This window comes from Vanessa atalanta, chromosome 2 (assembly GCF_905147765.1).
Source record: "Vanessa atalanta chromosome 2, ilVanAtal1.2, whole genome shotgun sequence".
Classification (NCBI taxonomy): domain Eukaryota; kingdom Metazoa; phylum Arthropoda; class Insecta; order Lepidoptera; family Nymphalidae; genus Vanessa; species Vanessa atalanta.
Window position 1 is genome coordinate 11261482 of NC_061872.1, and position 20746 is coordinate 11282227.

Below are 20746 nucleotides of genomic sequence, written 5' to 3' on the forward strand. Positions count from 1 at the left end.
ATTTTGTGATGCCATACAAATAGATATAAAATTTTTTGATACTTTATAAATATTTTAGAAAGGATCAAAATTACTCCACATAGTTACCTAATGTAACCCTAAGCTCATATTATGCAACCCATACGAGTTCATTTGTTAGTCAAGTGTTCGGAGCCATTTAAAAATCGAACCGAATTGTAGGGTAGACAAACATAAAGCTGACATGTGTTTTTACGATGTAAATATTGACATATAAAATAATAAATCATAATATAATAATTAATAGTATTATTTGTGATTACAAAACGAAGTTGTTTAATGATTATAATTCAAGATCAAGTTGACGAGAGCGCATTAAAATAAGTGAAATGTGTGTTTTTAAGTGAAGATTACATGGAAAAAACTGAGTAAGTTTAAATAGTTTTTTTTTTGCTATAATTGTGTGGCTCACATCTCACATCTAAACATTATTTATATTTTTTTATGATTTTTGATATCTAACAGCTCAAAATCGATATTTAATGATTTTCATAGTTCATAAAATTATGTCAAAACGAATGGTGATTTCTTTCTCCTTGGTATTACAATTAGCCAATATCCATCTTTTTGTCTTTAATTTATGTAATTAAAAACAGTACGAACCAATTATCTTTTCTTACTAGTCATTAAATAGTAAATGTTTTAATATTATATTAGTTTGCGTAATTATCGTCAATTGCTTTTATTACTTTCTACGTAATGTATTGTGTGCGATAAATGACGTAACAAAAATTTAGCATTTTGTTAACCGTTTAAACGAAGGGGCCTGTTTTATAGGCATACGACAATAACTCAAGTGTTTTAGTTAATGAGGCGTTTGAAGGCCAAGATGCGCATCCTTCAGTACGGCTGATCACTCGACCCCGTTTCGCACCCCTGCCTCAATGACCCCCATTGCGAAGTATTGAAAAATCTTAAGAATATTGATGATGTGTTAATATACCAAGGCCTTATCATAGACTTTAGATATTTTTATTTTTGCTGTAAAATTATCGATGGCAAATTATTATTAGAACCCGTCTTTTTATGATATTCTCCAAGATACGATTTAAAAGTTCTTAGTGAACAATTTTTAGTATAAGAAAGACAATAAAAAGGGTCTATATTTTTATATTAAACTTAGAATGTAGCTTAAAAATGAATCTATCGTAGTTATCATCAGTGTTCACTTGAAAATCATTACTAATAGGCGCAATAAAAATGTACAGTGGTTCTTAAAATTACAATTTTCCATTTAATATGTAAGTTTTCTAGGATTTGAAGTTACCATTTCGTGGAACTTTTCAGGTAGTAAGTAGTAAGATTTCTTAAAAATAGCATTTTATTACTTTGTCATCAATTTAATTTAATTCCCAAAACATTCATGAAAACGTCAACAATCATTCTCAGTAAATATCCAAGTATTTTGAAAGAATAATGAAGTAATTATTACAACTAACTAAAGTGTTAAAAATAAGTTTGTTGTATGTAATAATTGTCTCAGAAAACGTTGATATGATTTAGGAATATGAGCATTCGTACCTTAGTGTAGTCGAATTTGTTAATAGTATATTGTGCACTACTAACAGTTCTTGATTTATATTTATTTATATATAATACATTATTGATCCACTTATTTACTTACACCAACTTTAAATTTACTTTTAAAATTCGGATAACAGATTGATTCAAACGCCATTTTTTTCCGAAAATATATCATTAGTATCGCATCAATATCGATTTGGCTTTTGTAGTCTTGTGGTTGGAATAGACTACAGGCATCGTCTCATCTATCATGGTATTTAATTTTGACACATATGATCAGAGCGTAATGGATCTAGTGTTTGTGACATTATGAGGTGTGATACACAAGTGATATTATTAGTGTTATTTATAAATCTGAGGCTAGATTAATAGGTAAAGCGTCTTGTCCTATATTTTCCACCAAATCATCGTCGTCGTTGCCAGTGCGATGCAGCTGTCTGGTGACAGCTGGGCTAGCGAGATTGAGGGCGCCGATCAGGTGGTCGTGCACCTAAAATTATAACGATATCCTAATTAAAGTTTAACGTACTTTACCCTTTTTAGTACTTAATGTTACCGTATAAAATAATTGATTGCATTGTTATTTTTTATAAGTAATAAAAACCGTTGACTATAGACATTAATTTCTCATTAATAAAACAGTTTCAACTATTTCCTATTCCTGCGATTTTTAAATTATTTTGTGTGATTATAGACCGTATATATACAAGTACAATTTTTGTGTTAATATATGACCCTGAACTTCATGTCTTGTATAAAAACTTCCGCCATGGAAATGTACTTTATATGTGGCAACATTCGCGGTGATTAATCAAATGGTGACGAAGTCTATATCTAAAATAGAAACACAAACATACATTTTTATTTATAAAATATGTGTTGCTTTGTGTTTTTTTCATTAGTATTTAGAATTACAATTTTGAAGCTCCTATATCTTCAGATTAACCGTTTACAATACGTAATAAATAGGTTACTTTAAAGGTAGAAGTAGAAGTAGATATGGGGTCGAGATATCAAAAATTGGCCTCAAGATTAGGATTTAAATAATATTAGTAAATCAACAAAACTATTTTATTGTAATATCCTATTTGAATAAAGAAATTTAATTACAAAAGAACAATTTATTTGATTTTATCACAAACAAATCAACAAAGAAAAACAATATGTTTATTTTTTTTATATAATATGTATAATTATTTATTATTTATTTCCAATAATTAAATATACAAGTTTGCTGTATAGCTAGCTCATTGGGTACAGTTGGATGCTTTTTTGAAGTCTAAGAATTCCTTTTAAAGAAGGTTTCAGCGCGCTAACCAAATCGAGTCTATACCGAAAAGATCTATTATATCTGGGTTTGATGTTGAAATGCTTGTTTATTTTCCAATCTATAAAAACGTTGAAAAAGTAAAATGTATAAAAAACTGTATAAACGATGAACGAACGATATGCCAACGCATTGAATACGAACAAAAACGACTATATCATTTTAGAAGTTAAAAATTAATCAACTTCATCACAACGACAAAATTGCTTTGGCAACATCATTTTTAACAAACCAAAAAATATGATTATAGTCACGAGTTATTAAGAAAAACATATTTTTATATGTACTTCGATAAAAACGATAGTACAATCGTATAATAAACCTGCATTTTAACTTGTAAATAATCATTAATTCGATGTCAAAATACACTTATTAAATCTGTGTGTTTCGAAACGTGCATACAATTCGTGTATTGAATAATTTTTGTATAAAACTTTTGCAATATTTAAATAAGGCATATAGTTAGTCGCTGCAAGCTCGCGACCTAGTAAAATCACTTGCAAAATTAACGCACAGTTAATACTCAAAATAAACGTAATTATAAAATCCAATTTTGATTTTGTCGCTTATTAGTCTCCTCGAACGCGTCGCTTATGCGCGTGCTTGCAACTCACCAATGTAAATAAACTTGTCCATATTATTTTGGACCGCTGACTTTTTAAATGATAATATAGACTGAAGCCGAGATGGATGTATAGATATAAAACGAAGGCTACACAAATTGCTCATAAAATGCACATAATTTATTATGCAGCTTGTAATGGCGCATTGTGGTAAAATAAGCTCCAAGCTGCCTAGCTGTCGGTCACATACGGGCTTGCTATCACCTTATTAATAAAGTTTCAACAATATCCGAAAAGAATGGAATTGAGAATACATACAAAACACTGAGGCGGAGTTTATTTGAACGTGTCACAAAGTCGATTACACGCTACAATATTGCGGCTGCTCTCTACGTATTGTATTAAGTTAGTGAGCAAGGCTAAGGTAATTAAGCTATACGTATTCGAAATGGAATTGTCACGCTATTCTCGGTATTAGCTGCTCTATTGACCTAAATCGATGAGTCAATTCTATAAGCTAATAACTGCCGCGCCGTTGAAATGCATATCTGTCTTGTAAACGAATGCAATAGATTTCAAACTTTTCAAAATAACAGTTTTTCTTTTGTTTGTTTGTTTTTTTTTCGCGTTATTCTGTTTACGATTTGTTCATAAATATTGTAAACTAGAGTTTTTTTTTGTCATATTCGAGTTGTATTGGATTGATTTGCATGGTTTTCATATAATCTGATTTTGAATGATTTTTTTTTTATGATATCGGTAGGCAGACGAGCTTATGGGCCACCTGATGGTAAGTGGTCACCACCGCCCATAGACAATGGTGTTGTAAGAAATATTAACCATTCCTTACATCACCAATGCGCCACCAACCTTGGGAACAAAGATGTTACGTATCTTGTGCCTGTAGTTGCACTGGCTCATTCACCGGTACTGTGGGTGTGATACACACATATAACATGATAATACCTTTACGACCCAGTTCGTATTACCACCTTCAACTACTATGTTTAGTACTTATTGCATATTTAAATTACCTTAAAATTATACCAAAAAGGTTTTGTACGCAAATAACCAATAACTTGAATTTAAATGTATGTTTGATTTACTAATTTAATTTGCCGTTTGACTGTGGGCGTGAACGAATAGCGAATACCTAAATACCTGTATTCATGCACACTGGTGTACTTTCAAATTCTCTGCGGTAAAATCACTAGTCTTTTTATATTGGCCGCGTAGTAAAAATTTGTTTAAAAAGACACAAATAAACATAATAATCTTGTATTATTTCAAGTAATTCTAGATTTTTTTTGTTATATCATGGAACAAATAAAGTTTACAAAAGAGATTTTATATACCACTTAAAGGCTTTCTTAGCAAGTTTAACCATAATAATTTATAGGTGACATAAAAAAAAACGAAACAAAAGAAAAACGAACCTTACAGTAGTGACATATGATGTATGAGATCTATCATTCCACCTGATGGTAATTCTCACTTGAAATGTATTGGTAACATCTAACGGCCAACTGAAGCACACGCGCGTTTCCCAGCTTCCGGTTACATACGAGTACTTCCGTCCCTTCACGAAATTATATATTGCAGGAAAGCGAAAGGAAGATGTTGTAACATTAAAAATAATTTAAAAATAAATTGCATGTTGCAATAAACGAACACGGTGCTCACATTTGTGTTCCTTCAACATATTCGTGCTAATCCAATTTATACTGAGCCGTGTACGAATAAAGTTGCGTTATGTGATACTTGCGTATCAGCGACTTCGTTTGCATGTAACTTTAAATAACAACGAATACTGTGTTCGTCAAACATGTTCGTGGTAATATATATGTCATGTATGAACGGTGTTTAAAAAACTTTGACAAACGTTACGTCACAAAAATATTCGTAGATAACGCGCAGAGGTTTCGGCTACTTCAATATCTACTTCTAACTCTGGGTCCATGACTAAAAAGATGGAGGGCATACGGCAGCAATTTACAAACTCGAGTCGAACTGTGTTTCGTTTTCGCTTTGCTAATTTGCATCAATCGCAAACAAAATGTTCGGGTTCGATGTACGTGTTCATACGGGGCGTTCTCGGCTCTATGCATTATAGATATGCGTGCTTAAGTTCTACGGTGGAAAAAATTCTATACGTAAGACAAACATATTCTATACGTAATTTTTGGTAGTTAAAATAAATTTATAATACTTCTACTATTCGTTTTTATGTTAGTACATTGTACAACATAAACGTTTGTATTATTAGAACGGCTGCTCTTAATATTCTTAATTTCTTTTAACGTATAATTGTTAAAAATATTAATCTGTATGAGTAAATGAAATCAAAACGCTCCTTAAAAATTGATGGACCCATCTCATTATGGAGTCGACGTGCGTCATCCATTTATTATGTAACACGAGACCGATACCGGATCTTTGTTTTCATAAAACAAAGCTACACATACAGTGAGGAATGTAGGTCATTGCCTCAGCCCACAAGCCCTGTAACGAAAGGGAACCTAACGAAATGCATTAGATTAATTAATACAGTTTTATGTATGCTTCAACTAGCGATTCATGTCTCCAGGGCTTAAAGAATGGGCGTACCGCGCTTATCAGATGCCATATGCTTTCCAGTAATTTTATATCCGTGTATTTTTTGCTAGCTATGTGTTAATTTAAACTGTATCATATTGTATAATGTTTCAACGATACGATAACTAATCTTTGTTTAATGTTTACGAATTGGGACTGTGTCGAAGTAAGTCATTCATCGCCAGTCTGTCACGAAAATTACTACCTACTAATTAAAAGAAATAATTCAATGACCAATTATCCAAATACTTTCTAGAAGAGTATCTGTTATTCGACTTCGCTACGGAACTATACGATTTTTTATTATGTACTTAAAAACCGCACGCTAAATATTATTATATTATCCTCATGGAAAACATCATGGAAAACTTATGTTTTCCATGAGGATAATGTAATAATATTTAGCGTGCTTTGATTGCTTTGATTTCTTTTTTATTATATGTAAAACTGTTTAAAATGTTTCAATTAAAATGCGCGGGGTATATTTAAATGTTAGCATGATGGTTGACAGCACATTGGCAATATACGGTATATTCAATATCCTCCGATATTGGCTACGACTGGGCGTGACTAGTTTCCATCGGATAACCCACTTGCTCATCTGCCTTTGTTGTCATCTATTTAAACTATAATGCGTATTATTTTATTTTATACGTAGACCGTAGATTTATATATCAAACGTGAATTTCAAAACTAACATTCAAAAAACAAATGACTATAAGCAATAAAAAAAAATCAACATTCAATTTTTAAAATTCGAATTACTGGCTTAATATGTATTATGTTTAATATGTATGTAATTCCGTTAAAAAAAAGCATGATAAAATGTTGCTAAATATTTTGGCACGTGTACACTGTACTCGTATTTATACACGTATAATGTATAATAGATGTGCTGGATTTAATTCCAAAAGCTATCTTCAATAGCAGAGAAGGTTTTTCCTAGTAGTGGCAGCCGAGACATTTATTGGATGGTACTGTAACAGGTAGAATTTGCGTTTAATTGCTGATGGTAATGTTATTAAGCGTCCAAGCTCACTAACGTCATACGAACTCGTTATTTCGTTAGGCACGCGACGTAGAGAATTAAATTTATTAGCGCGATATTGGAACTCGCTCCCATTGATAATACGGCTTACTAACTCAAATATGTCGCAACTGAGCTGTGAAAGTGCATTTACATTGACATCTTTGTAAAGTCTGTGTCTATTTTGTTGTTTATATGAAATATCTGGTTTATACTGCTTTTTTAGTAGTTTTCCTGAAGTCAAACTAATTTTTCCCGATGTGCCCGATGGTAGCCCCACATTTATTTCAACACTAACATGATTATAATATCTGTCTGTTATTCTTTAGTTATTACTCATTTGACTCAATATGATCAGTTTAGTTGTTCGTGTTTAATTAATAAATAGACAGACTGACTTTTAATATATAAGTTATATATATCAGATAAAAGTTATTTAAAGGCAAAAAGAGCGTAATTTTATATATGAATGTGTCAGACACTTTTAAAATTGTGACTACCTTAAACATCTAATTCAAAAATATGGAAAAAAAAACAATGATAAAATTTATGTATATAACAATGGCTGTAACAGCAACTATGACTAACCATAAATCATTTAAGTACAAGGAAACAATTATAACAAAGTTCATAAATGCTGCTTCCATAGTTACTTAGTAAAATAACCGACTTGGTTTGAGATCTCACGACTTCAAAACGTGGATATTTATCAAATTAAAAAAAAAAAACATTTGAACTCTCAAAATTAAACTCTTACATAAAATTTTTGATCAAGGGTTAATTGGCAGTTAGGCTGAATATAGCGGGTCTTTGTCACATTTATTTATGTATGTATATTTCTACAAATAGCACAATCAATATTTCCCCACTGTTTTAAATGTTACTTTTATTACTTGAGTTTCATATTTATAACATTAATAGATAAATTTGATTCAGCACTGACTCCTGTGCATCTTTTACATTTATCTATTGTTCCATTTTCAAATTCCCAAGGGATATTTAAATCTCAACGAACAATAATAACGATTATGTGTCTTTTACTCGGATAAAAGGTATGAGATATTTATTAGCTTTTTAATTTAATTGCTATTGATTATCTCTTAATCTGATTTAATTCGTGAAAATTAATCAAGGGAAAAACACTTAGCTGTATTACTTTATATTTTTAAATCAATTTTTAAATCTCGTTTCGATTAATAATATTCATCTGTCTGTCGATTTAAAAATAAAAAAATCAGATTTTAATTAATTAACATTCTTTCATCTAATGATTAATCTTTATCATTAATAATAATTATCAGATTCATAGTGATGGGGCTTTGTGCCCGTCTGGTTACCTACCCAGTATCAGATATTTTTAGAATACCTATACTTTTTGACCCTGAAAAGGATAAGCTTTTTATTTAAGTACATATTTTTTCTCTTCTAAAGCATTTTTTACATCGATGTAATATTCGACACAACAAAAAATAATCGTATGTTTTACATTAAGTACAACTTTTTAATTATTATTATAAAAAACAGTCTAATGTAAGACAAACATTATGTAATTAAAAAAAAGTAAATTAATTGAATTGCCCTGTTTTGATCGAACGTCAGTTATTGATGAATTAAATATTTTAAAATGTTTCATCTTTAGTAGAATGCAATAACACGTCATTCTCAGAGATACGTAAAAGTTTCTTTATTATGAAACTTAGGTATATTTATTCAGTCGATCGTATTTTATGGTATACAAAACTCTTTATCGTGGTCGCTAAAAACAAAACCCGCAATGTAAACTAAATATACTTTAAAAATATACAGACGAATTAAAAACTCCTTTATTATTAACCAAACTTAAAATAAGCTACATAATAATTTACTGATTAAATGCAACATCTCAATTGACACAACAGTTGGTTGTAATTTGGTATTTTTATGCCTTCCACGTCACGTGACAACAGCGTTATTGAACATTAATAGAAATATGTGCACGGTAAGTTATTGAAGCTCATACTTCAGACACGCTCGGGTGAACAGCTTGTAAAACTGTGATTCTTCAATTTATAAAATAAATTAATAATTTATATACATATATATAATTTAAACAGTAGCTCAACGGTAAAATCTATTAATCTGTCTACTCCTTCAGCCTGAATTAGCTGAAATTTTGAAAGACAATTAGAAATATAAATATATTTTTTTATTTATTGATTTATAAAAAAGTATTGCCAGTACTAAAAAGTAGTACAAATTACTGGTGTATTTAAGTATATCCTAGACGTCATTGGTTGTTTTTTGCAAGTATTAGCCGGGTCAACACTGGACGATATATTTTGGAGCGATCATCAATCCAGTTCCAGTATCGAGGAGGGTGACATGGATTATTATAGATTTTAAATATAAAGTGTTGTTTATATTTCAGTGGAAAAAACGTAGCATTTTAACCCTTAACACTTTTGATTGTGATTTCTGAGCTGTAATGGAATTCAACTTATAATTTTGAACGTTACGAATGTAAGAGCAATAAATAATAAGTTTGGATTAAATTGTTTTATTGCAATTTCCAGGTTGGCGGCAGCGCAGGAGGCGGCGGGCGCGCAGGCTCGCGCGGCGCCAGCTGATACCATGGGCGGCGCGCACCAGCCCGCTACTCCGGGGCCCAGCTCGCTGTTTATATTCTCCGACGAAAATCCTATTCGGAGGTAATTGTTTATTTTACACAATAATACTAAAGTATCAACTTTCCATACATAAAAAACCTACAAATTGTCGACGCGTAAGAACAAATTTTGTCGATGTTTTTTTTATTAAATGTGTTTAAGGAATCGAAATATATTTATTAATTACGTAATAATCTATAAGACGTGACTCTCGTGACACGGTAATGTGCATTATACTTAATATATATGTAATCTTCTAAATGACGAAACTTCCTGTTGATATTTAAATTTAATCATTTAGCTTTAGTTAAAATGTTATACAACTTACTTCTGTACAAGATATTGTAGCATGGTGATTAGTAGAGGACACGATTGACGTCTGGTTTATCGATTAAAAAATGCTTTACCAACAAAGTATACGTAAGTAACCCTCAGACACGTCATACGTCAGACGATAAAATGGATTCAGTTGAATCATATATAATTACTATTGCATTTGTTTGTATTAAAAACAGCGAATACTTTTAATATACACAATCGTACACTTGTTAAAAATACATATTATTATCTACGATGTTATTGTACATTACATCACTCGAAATTATACTATTACTAAAATTCAAACAATTAGAATTGAAATTCTTCCCTATATAATAAGCATTATAATTGTTTTATATGTTAAAATCTTAACGAGATCAAAATCCAGGATTCAAATATCTCATTTTGTATGCAAGCTTGTATTTAACACTATTGTAATACTATACTATGACTAGTTCTTGAGAATGGTTGTAATCGAAGGTTTGAATTGAAATATTTCATGTCAAAATCTGTTACAGATTTAAAAAAAAAAAACAACTTAAATCAATCAATTTTCTTACAGTCCTTATAATAATATTGTCATTCTCGGGACTGTAAAAATATGTTAGTTACAAAAATGATTAAAAAAATACATAGCACCGATATAAATCGAGGTGTAAAGACGAAACGTGACTCATTTACGAGAAAACTGAATATAATGTCCAATACATATTTAAACGTTCTCGTTTCTCCAATCCATTTTCTAAACAGAGGTAGAGGTGAGGCTCTTTGAGGGTATGGAACGTGTAAAATCCTCGTCTGAATATTCAATTACCTTTGAATGATTCATTTTTCTGCTAGCGTTACAGCTATGTAATTATCGTTACTTTTTCTAGTGTGATATTCGGTTTTGAAATTAGAACTAATGATAAATAAATATTTCATGGTCATATTTGATAGTTGACGATACTAGAAAAAGTTGTATGACAGTCTAAATAAGGTCAGATATTTATAAAGTTAAATAGTTTGCACTATAACCAACTAAGAGGTCGAATCGATGGAAACCGTTTTAAAAATAAGAGGGTTTGAATCAACAATGGGATATTTGCAGCTTTTTACTTATATAACGAAACTTTTATATACCATTAGTATAAAATAAAACAAAAATGAATTTATATTTTAAATTTGATTTATTATTTATTTTTTTAAAAACGAATTAATTTAAACTAATAAATTGTTTTCGCCGCGGCTTCGCTCTTCTTTTAAGTCTTGGTCGTCTGATATGATATGATATTATGATCATAGACATAAAAAAAATACTTTACGTTCCTCCTTGAAGTTTAAGCTTGCTTTATACCGAATATCATCAAATTGGTTTCAGTGGTTTGGCAGTGAAAGAACTACAGATCATATTAAATTTCTTCTCGTTATTCGCTTCCACTTGTAATATTAAAAAATATACTTTAATACATATAAATAAACACAGTAATTGTCTATCAACATTTTTTTTAATTATGTCATTTTGTCTCAACTAAAAATATTTGTACGTCGTAGCGGAAGAATTTTAAATGTAACGGTTTATTTAAAATATGTATGTAGGACGGGTCAGGAGAATAATATTAACTGATGAAGCAAAACGAGGACGGGTATACATTTCGCTAGTGAAAGAGTTGAATGTAATTTCTTAGTCTCGTGATGACTTGAATGGTTCTCCTATTTTAAGTTCAAACATATCTCGAATACACTCATGTTTTTAAGAAAAAATAAATTGGTAATAATCTTCACTAACAATAATACTATCTTAGTGATATTAAAGATCTATTTACATTTTCGTAATGCGTTTTTTTTTTGTTGTAATAAAAACATATATTACTGAATTCAAAAAAATAATAAAAACCTTTATCGCAACTAGTTGCCAATGCAGCTAAAGGGGAAAATTGGATATATTTTTGAAATGAAGTTTGAGTAAGATGTACCTATTAGAGTAAATAACGATAGAATCGTATACTAATTAGAATATGTCCTTTTGTTTTCTACTTAAAATCGCACTTTCCTATAACTTTTGATCCATATCTAATTCCCATTTAAATATGGAATTGGATTTACATATGGATATATTTTTAAGATTTTGGGCGGGAAATGTCAATGTAAATTTTGAATGTGAAATATTTTCTGTAAAATTATTTATCATAGCAGAGATAGTATTGTAAAACTAAGTAGTTTGTTGTTGTTTGAACGAACTATCACGCTCATAAATCTCAGCAACTAACAATCCGATCAAAAAATATAATTCGGCGTTTGATACCCCTGTCATTTTGGAAAGGTTAGAAATTATTTAATAAAATGCTACAATTGGTAAACAGCGCGGGGCATCTCTTCATTTACAAACGTAAACAATCAGCATTCACTCATCTCGTAACTGTTGCACAGTTTATAAAGGATAATAAATCCATCACAGAGCATTACATACCTATCGTCAAGACTCATAAAATAGTTCGTATGATGAAATTATGTGTCAATCGGTGCGTCAATTGTACATGCGACGGTCTCGTAATCCCAGGCATTGTCATCCATAGGCATTAGGGTTGAGTAACGCATAGCTTGACGACGACGACATACTGACGTTGTTAATCGTAAAATCACAAATTTATAATTTGTTATTTTACGATTAAATATGCATTGAAAATAAACAAAACCTCCTTTTTTGTCAAATAATGTACTCGTATGACGATACATTGCTCATCTATATCAAATGTTTATTTTTGTTTTTAAATATATTATTTAGATATACATGGTATCTATAATATTATGAAGTTTGTTTCTACTTATCAATTGCTTTACTAAATAAGTCATCATGCGCTTATTCTACTCCCATTTATTCGAGATCACTGTATTGATTGACTTGATTGTAATAATGACCTGCCGATACCTTGTTGGGAATGGTGGATTAATTCTACACCAAACGGGTGATAAATCTATAAGGAACTTAATAGAAACTTACGACACTGCTGTTTTGTAAAATAACATTTTCGACAAGAATGTATATAAGTTAAACTTTAACTTACATAAATTCTTCATCGGAGATTTTTAAGCGATTGCTTAGCGAACCGTAAAAGTAACGCGCTCGCACCATCACGCGCAACTTTTGACGAGCGAGTTGCGTGCTGCCGCGTGCTCGCTACAATCATGCTACAGAGGTCAATGACATTTTACAATCATCATCGTCTTTTGTAATCTCAAAATGATTTTTATGATCACAATGATAATTAATAATAACGAAAACTGTCAAAAATAATAAATTATTTTATATTATGCCGGTGAAAAGTTTGTAGGTTATTCTTAGTATGTAACTATAAATGCTCTGCAAACAATGTATACGACATAAGTACCTGTGATAAAAATGACTATTGAAAAATAAAATACTACATTTAAAGAGGAAATCATTGAGTAAGAAAATATATGAGTACATATACGTGTCTTTTTGTTTCGTGTTTATATATTTTCTTACTAGGGAACAAAAATTCATGTACAAGAAAAAAAACCCTAAATGTACAGATAATTTGCAGAATATGATGAACGTAAATTAGATTCTGGAATATGTCTCGATTTTATAAAACCAGTTTGAATTCAAATTCAAAATCGACATACTTACGACATTATTTCGATATGATATTCCATTTTATTATCTCTGCACCAGTAGGAGCGCGTCGTGTAATAAATCGTGTGATCGAAGAGCAACGTTAATCATGTACTGAGTGCGCTTGACATACTCATAATATGACGATAAGCGTAATTATACCCGGCTTCTATTAACTAGATGACAATGCTACAATGTTAAATTTAAGAGGCAAGCACTGATCGTTGAAATGCTATTAGAATTGAATACATTCAATTCGGTAGCATTTTAAAATTATATTTTCTGTAATTGATAGTTATATCGTAATAATACACATAGTAATTAATGTTAAAATAATGAATCGTTGTCGTGATAAAAATCAAAATCAAAACAAATTCAGTTCCATTAAAAGGATTTTTAATTATTTTCGAGTCTGTAATGATAGTTTAATGTGAAATTTTAACTGGTTCGGCATGTCGATTATAACAAAGAAAACATGCAACAAACATAAATCACTGCTTTAAACTAATTTCAGATCAATTAAAACGTCAAAAATATTTATAAGATGTACTTTATGACAGAGAAACCCTCTCAGAAAGTTTGTCATATACCGTTACGAGTCATAGCGAGAGAGTTGTATAAAATTTTTCAATTCGATTTTTTAACCCAAATGTATGTAAGTAGTCAAATTCAAAACATTTCCGTAAATTTTTCTCCTCTGCTTGACAACCTTGTCAGGATTTTTGTTTTGTTGTTACTAAACGTCTTTAGTCTTACCAATAACAAAAATTGAAAATAGGAGTAAAAAAAATAATATGTTTGAAACATGCAACACTAGTTTAACAATACAAACTCTTCAGCATTATATTATTTTAAATATGAAAAAAGAAGAATCAATTGATTTTAAACTAAACTACTTTGTGAAAGTGTAATTCTGATATCTTATAAAAATATTTTTTCAATTTTACTTACAGGTATACAAAGTTCATTATCGAGTGGCCGCCCTTCGAGTACGCGGTGCTGCTTACCATCATCGCCAACTGCGTGGTGCTGGCGCTGGAGGAGCATCTGCCCAACGGCGATAAGACCATCTTAGCACAGAATCTGGTGAGAACTTTATTCATTTTTGTAACCTATTAAAAATATAATTTTCAATTGCTATTGATATTGTATTATGTGGCTTTACAATTCGATGACATATAAAAATTACAACATTATATAATTATTGTTTTAGTATAATCTTGTATATCTTTAACCGATTCCAACGGAAGAATGAGTTGAGATAAAAAAACAAACCTTAGATTCACATAAATCATCGGCTTTTCTTATAGCTCTGCTATATTATGCACTACATACAGTTCGTTATTAATATATCTTTAGATATAATTGCAAAATTTTTCCACTTCACTACTTATATCCTATTTTATTTGACAAATATAACAAGTTCAATTCGCGAATCCATAACATAAAATAATTATTCAAGATCTCGATCAATCAAGACCAAGATCGCGAACAATTCAATGTCAAATTTGATTATTTAGCCTCAGTCATCTTGTAGTCGGAATTGACTTTAGTTGAAACATATTTCTAAATATATGAAAGATATAGCAAAATTAATCTGTTAAAAATACGTATCATAAATAGAATCGTTTTTATCACTAAAAGTCAAGTAAAAGCAATATTATGTTGACATTTTTTCATAATTAAAACGTTAAAACTATTTACCGTGATATTATATTAATTGTATTTTTTATTTGTTTCAGGAAAAGACCGAGGCGTACTTTTTAGGAATATTTTGTGTAGAAGCCTCGTTAAAAATTTTAGCCTTAGGTTTTGTTTTACACAGGGGTTCTTATCTTAGAAACGTTTGGAACATCATGGATTTTTTCGTTGTAGTAACTGGGTAAGTAAATTTTCAAATTACTTTATACGTATAAATAGATCATATTACCTGAATCCTCTAAAAGAACAATCATAGCATTGGAATATAGTGTTGATGAGAGAGAACATTGGAATGCATGAATATCACAAAAAGGACTCAAAAATTATTCAAAGATTGAAAATGAAGAAGTTTTAATGTTATCCGCACTCAATTAGGTGATTGATAGTAAGTTAGGTATGTAAGGGGCCCTTACTGAAACATTCGATAACAAAAACTAGGTCGATGACGATTTTCGCCGAATACAACGTGGACGTTGACCTGCGGATGCTGCGCTCGTTCAGAGTGCTCCGCCCTCTCAAGCTCGTCTCGCGGATACCAAGTAATTCACAGTAATTGGCGAAAAGTTCAATAAACTACCTTATTATATTGTATAGAACGTTCTGGCTAGATGTGGTCGATGGATCTTTTTTGAACGTAGATGACACAGCGCTAGTTTTTGAAAATAGAACTTTTACATTATTAGTGAGAGAACGTAGCATCGATTTCTTGCCATTTGAGAATCGTTATAGATGAGTGGTTTTCGATTTTTTGTGATTTATTGTCGATGCTAAATGTACTTTGGATTTCGGTTATTACGTGTTGCATAATAGATAACATTTATTACATTGTGTATTGTTATTTTCAAATAAAATTCTAACGTAAGAATTTAGCTAAACACAATTACTTAGGTGTGAATAAATATGTCATAGTTTAAATTTTGTAACGTTTAACATGTGATTAGTTTAATAAAAATGTAACTAGAAAAACTACTTAGATCGTAGATAATAAGCTAGTGACTCTTGTTGTGTTAAAGATGTGGGAATATGGTTCTGAAGTTTATAATACCGGTTTTTTTACGTAGTTGTCACGAGCCTTTCACGAGCATATTCCTCAGTAGTCATTTTATTATTAAGTTAGTTGCTAGTTCAAGCTATAGTATCGAGTGATATGTGTTCGGCAGTATCATCACGCAGCTGCCAATCGCGCCCGCCGACGTCGACTTCAGGACCTTGCGTGCCATTAGGGTGCTGAGGCCCCTTAAATTAGTATCGGGCGTTCCTAGTGAGTTCTAGAACATTCTTAGTTTAGCATTGGTAGATTCACCTATAGCAACTGTTGCATCATTTGAGCGGAGTATATTTTTAGATCTTTATATAACCAGTTTTGGTTAATATGTAATTTTCACATGAAATTATTTAAAATGTGAGGTAACATTACATTTTTAAGTTCAGACATAGGTTTGCGTGACTTTCTTGAAAATCATAACAAGGAAACAAATAATTTTGTATCAAATTATGCAACAGAATAATCACATGTTCTTGTGCACGATCACTGTAATTTTTCCATTTGCTGGCTTTTTAATGTTATATTGTATCGTTTAATTTACATTCATTATAATATTCTTAACTAAATGTTGTTTTTTAATCTTAAACATCGATTTTAGTGTTAACTCTAACATCGTTATCTGATCTATAACATCGTAATCATTCTACGTTTTTTTCAACTATACGCTTTTTTCAAATTGGCTTAATTTTATCATCATTGGTATAAGACACTTTGTTATTACCCGAAATTTAAAAACAATCATTTTTAACTTCACAATCAAATGAGTGCCTTAACAGAAACTATTTGGTCAATATTTTTAAGTTCTGCGCAAGACTATGATTATAAAAATAATTTGTATGCAGGTTTACAAGTGGTATTGAAGTCGATAATCAAGGCGATGGCCCCGTTGCTGCAGATCGGCCTTTTGGTGCTTTTCGCAATCGTCATATTCGCTATCATAGGCCTCGAGTTTTATTCTGGGGCGCTACATAAGACTTGTTATAGCTTAGAAGATATTTGTAAGTATATTTAAATAAATTAACAATACTTAGGTACTGATGTTCATTAAAACTAGATAGAGTTGTTCTTTATTTAAATTTACGTCAACTTTGTTATTATACTTTGTAAAAACTACCAAAGTTAATGCTCAGTAAACAAATAAACTTGTGCTACTTTGTGTTTCGGCCATAAATTACAAGTCCTGACCTAGTTGCTACGGCAGCAGTAATAATAGAAATTTACGTTGCAAATTGTGCATATAGCTTTTTGTCGTCGAGCAAATCTTTTGGCTTTAGACCAATCGAAAGTGAGAAAAATTAAGAAATAGAAGATGTATCTGCTACGTCTATTGTCAAATTGAATCGGTCTGGAAAGTAATAAGGCCATTTATACAATTATATTATACATTTTTTGGTAAATTAATACTGGTTAAGTATTTCAGTAGCATGATAAAATCTGATAGATTTTCAATCGATTACTAATTAATAACCATTCTATTAACCTCAAATTTCCTATTAAATTTACGTAGATCAAATTCAGCTTCTAATTAACTTTCATACCAGATTGAACTGGATTCTTCCAGATCTTATAAGAATTTCAAACTTTCACGATAGTGTTACGAACAATTATACAAAGGAACAAAATGTAATGCTGATATTATTCCTACAGCTGAAGTAGTTAACGATGGCGAATATCCAACACCATGCAACGCCGACAACGAAACGCTCGCACCTTACGGTGCCTATGTTTGCACTTATGACAAGAGCACGTGCCTGGAGAAGTGGGAAGGACCGAATAGGGGAATTACCTCCTTCGATAACATTGGCTTTGCTATGCTCACAGTCTTCCAGTGCATCACTATGGAGGGCTGGACCGCCATTCTCTATTGGGTAGGCTTAATATGTACTTTAATTGTGTGATAGTGAACTTTAAGTTTTGAAATATTTAAATTATATACATCGTCTTGTTATGTGACTTGTATATAATATTTAATTTAAAGTTATAAATTCTCTGATATTATATAATTACCGAAATAATAAAACCAAATGCCTTTATTCTAAAAATAAATAATATTCACAATTATATTTGCTACAAAATATTTATTGTTTCAGACAAATGACGCGTTAGGTAGTACATTCAACTGGATTTACTTTGTTCCTCTCATAGTATTGGGTTCATTCTTTATGCTCAACTTAGTTCTCGGTGTCCTTAGCGGGTAAGTGTTTCAGTCATTCACAATTTTACATAATTAAATATGAAAATCATAATCGCTTTAATCATTTTTTGTTTGATTTAAAACATACGTAATGTACAGAGAATTTTCAAACGAGAGGGGCCGTGTAGAACGTCGTGCTCAATTCCAAAAGGAAAGAGCTCGGCAAATGTTCAATCAAGACTTTACGGGTTACATTAATTGGATTACAGAAGCAGGTTGGATTTATGTTTGCTGCTTGGGGTAGGGCTACTTAAAGACCACAGTAGACGTGTATTTGATCTACATTTTTACAATTGTAGGTGTAATATTTAAACGCTAGAATGTAAACATGCCAGAAAGTTTTATATCACATTTTGTATCAACCATTTCATATTTAGTTTTATTTATAAACCATTATGCTACATATGTATGAGTTCAATCATCAGTATCAGTCTAATAAGTATTTATATTTTTAGTTCATTTGAATATTAAGCTATTATAAAAAGTTACAATATGATTATCACATTATCAATAACGTAATATATGGGATCAATCCCAGAAGAAAAATAATCATAGTAATCAGCTCGTATTCATCGCTAGTTTGTATCATCTTGCTGTATTTTCAGTGAATTCGCTAAAGAAAGAGAAAAAGTAGAAAATAGACAAGAATTTCTTAAAATAAGAAGACAACAGTTACTAGAGAGAGAACTCAATGGTTACGTTGAGTGGATTTGTAAAGCTGGTGAGTATTATTATTACTAACAAAAAACGGTTAAGAAAATTGAAGCTAACACATATACATAATCTGTTTCAGAGGAAGTTATATTAGCTGAAGAAAGGACGACGGAAGAAGAGAGAATGCACATAATAGAAGGTATAATTGTTTTCGACTTATTACTTTTAACAGATATTTTTGCCAATGACTTAAGCGAACCCATCTGCGGGAACAGCAATAAAATATATAATCATACGAAATTGGGTGAGGTCAATTAAATTCAAATTTTTCGAAATCAAGTGCTACCGACGTGGTTTAAACGCTTAGTATGAGTCGAATTTATAGAGTAACAAGTACTAATAGCAGAAGGGCGCAGGCCTTTTATGCAGTTTTGTCCACTATTCTCCCAATATTTTCAAAAGAGACTTAAAACGCCGACATCACTCATTCATCACACATCCTACCACTCAAAAGCAATATAAAGTATTGCTGTTGAGCAGTACAATAGTTTGAAGGCTAAATGATCAGTGTAATTATTGGCACAAAGAACTTAACATTTTCGTAACTATCATTAGCGGCATAATAACAGGGTAAGGAATTATTTATATCTCTAACGATGACAATTCCTATGCATGGAGATTGATACTTAACAGAAAATAATTAGATCGTATTTTAGCAAGTAAAAGTTTCTTTCCTCAAATACAATATTAGTTCACAATTATTTTAAACATACTGATTTATACCATGTATGAAATAAAACTTAAATTCAAAACATAACACTTAAAATATTTTACTCAAAAAACAATATCACAGAACCACGGTTATAGTAGTATGTATATATTAGTTATGTATGTAGATTCTATATATTTGATTTTAAAGTAACATAATAGGCTGACCAAGTCATAATTATACATTTTATAGCACGAAGAAGAGCAGCGGCAAAGAAAAAGTTAAAAAACTTAGGCAAAAGTAAAAGCACCGATACCGAAGAAGAGGAACAGGATGAGGACTGCGGGGATGACGGTCAGTATGATAACCCTTTTTTCATGCATAATCCTATGTCGTGTGTTAAGTAGACGACGTTATCGGGATATTTTATTTGAATAGAAGAATAATAGAACGTAAAAATTTTCTTTATTTGTCCAAGATAGCAAAATTTCTTAATTCGAAATATATTTTTTTTACTAATTCTTCTGTTTTAAATAGTCATCGTCTTAAAGTTAATCAGCTACAACATATAGAATTTCCGTAGGGTTTACCTTGGATTAATGTACATAGTATATCTGTTTTCATTTAGCTCTACCAATACTGTATAAAATAATGAATGTTGCATGTTGTTGTCTTTCAATACTTGAATCTTGTACTCATTCATTTCCATGCGTAATCGTACTCTACTTGTGTGTTGGTTGTTTACAGTTCCAAAGAAAAAGCAAGGTATGGGATCAAGCGTGACGCTGGTAGAATATTCCTTTTCATCTT

General features: G+C 30.8%; 1 protein-coding gene across 1 annotated transcript in view; it reads left to right on the top strand.

The window, feature by feature from the left end:
* The first annotated feature begins 259 nt into the window (after positions 1-259).
* LOC125073842 (voltage-dependent calcium channel type A subunit alpha-1) overlaps positions 260-20746 on the top strand; it is a 47237-nt gene continuing 26750 nt past the window's right edge. Inside the window, 11 exon segments of the mRNA XM_047684942.1 lie at positions 260-386; positions 9607-9741; positions 14587-14719; positions 15376-15515; positions 16495-16595; positions 17222-17377; positions 18027-18247; positions 18470-18573; positions 18673-18788; positions 19367-19426; positions 20189-20290. Coding sequence (XP_047540898.1) covers positions 373-386; positions 9607-9741; positions 14587-14719; positions 15376-15515; positions 16495-16595; positions 17222-17377; positions 18027-18247; positions 18470-18573; positions 18673-18788; positions 19367-19426; positions 20189-20290 — 1282 coding nt within the window. The 5' untranslated portion in view covers positions 260-372.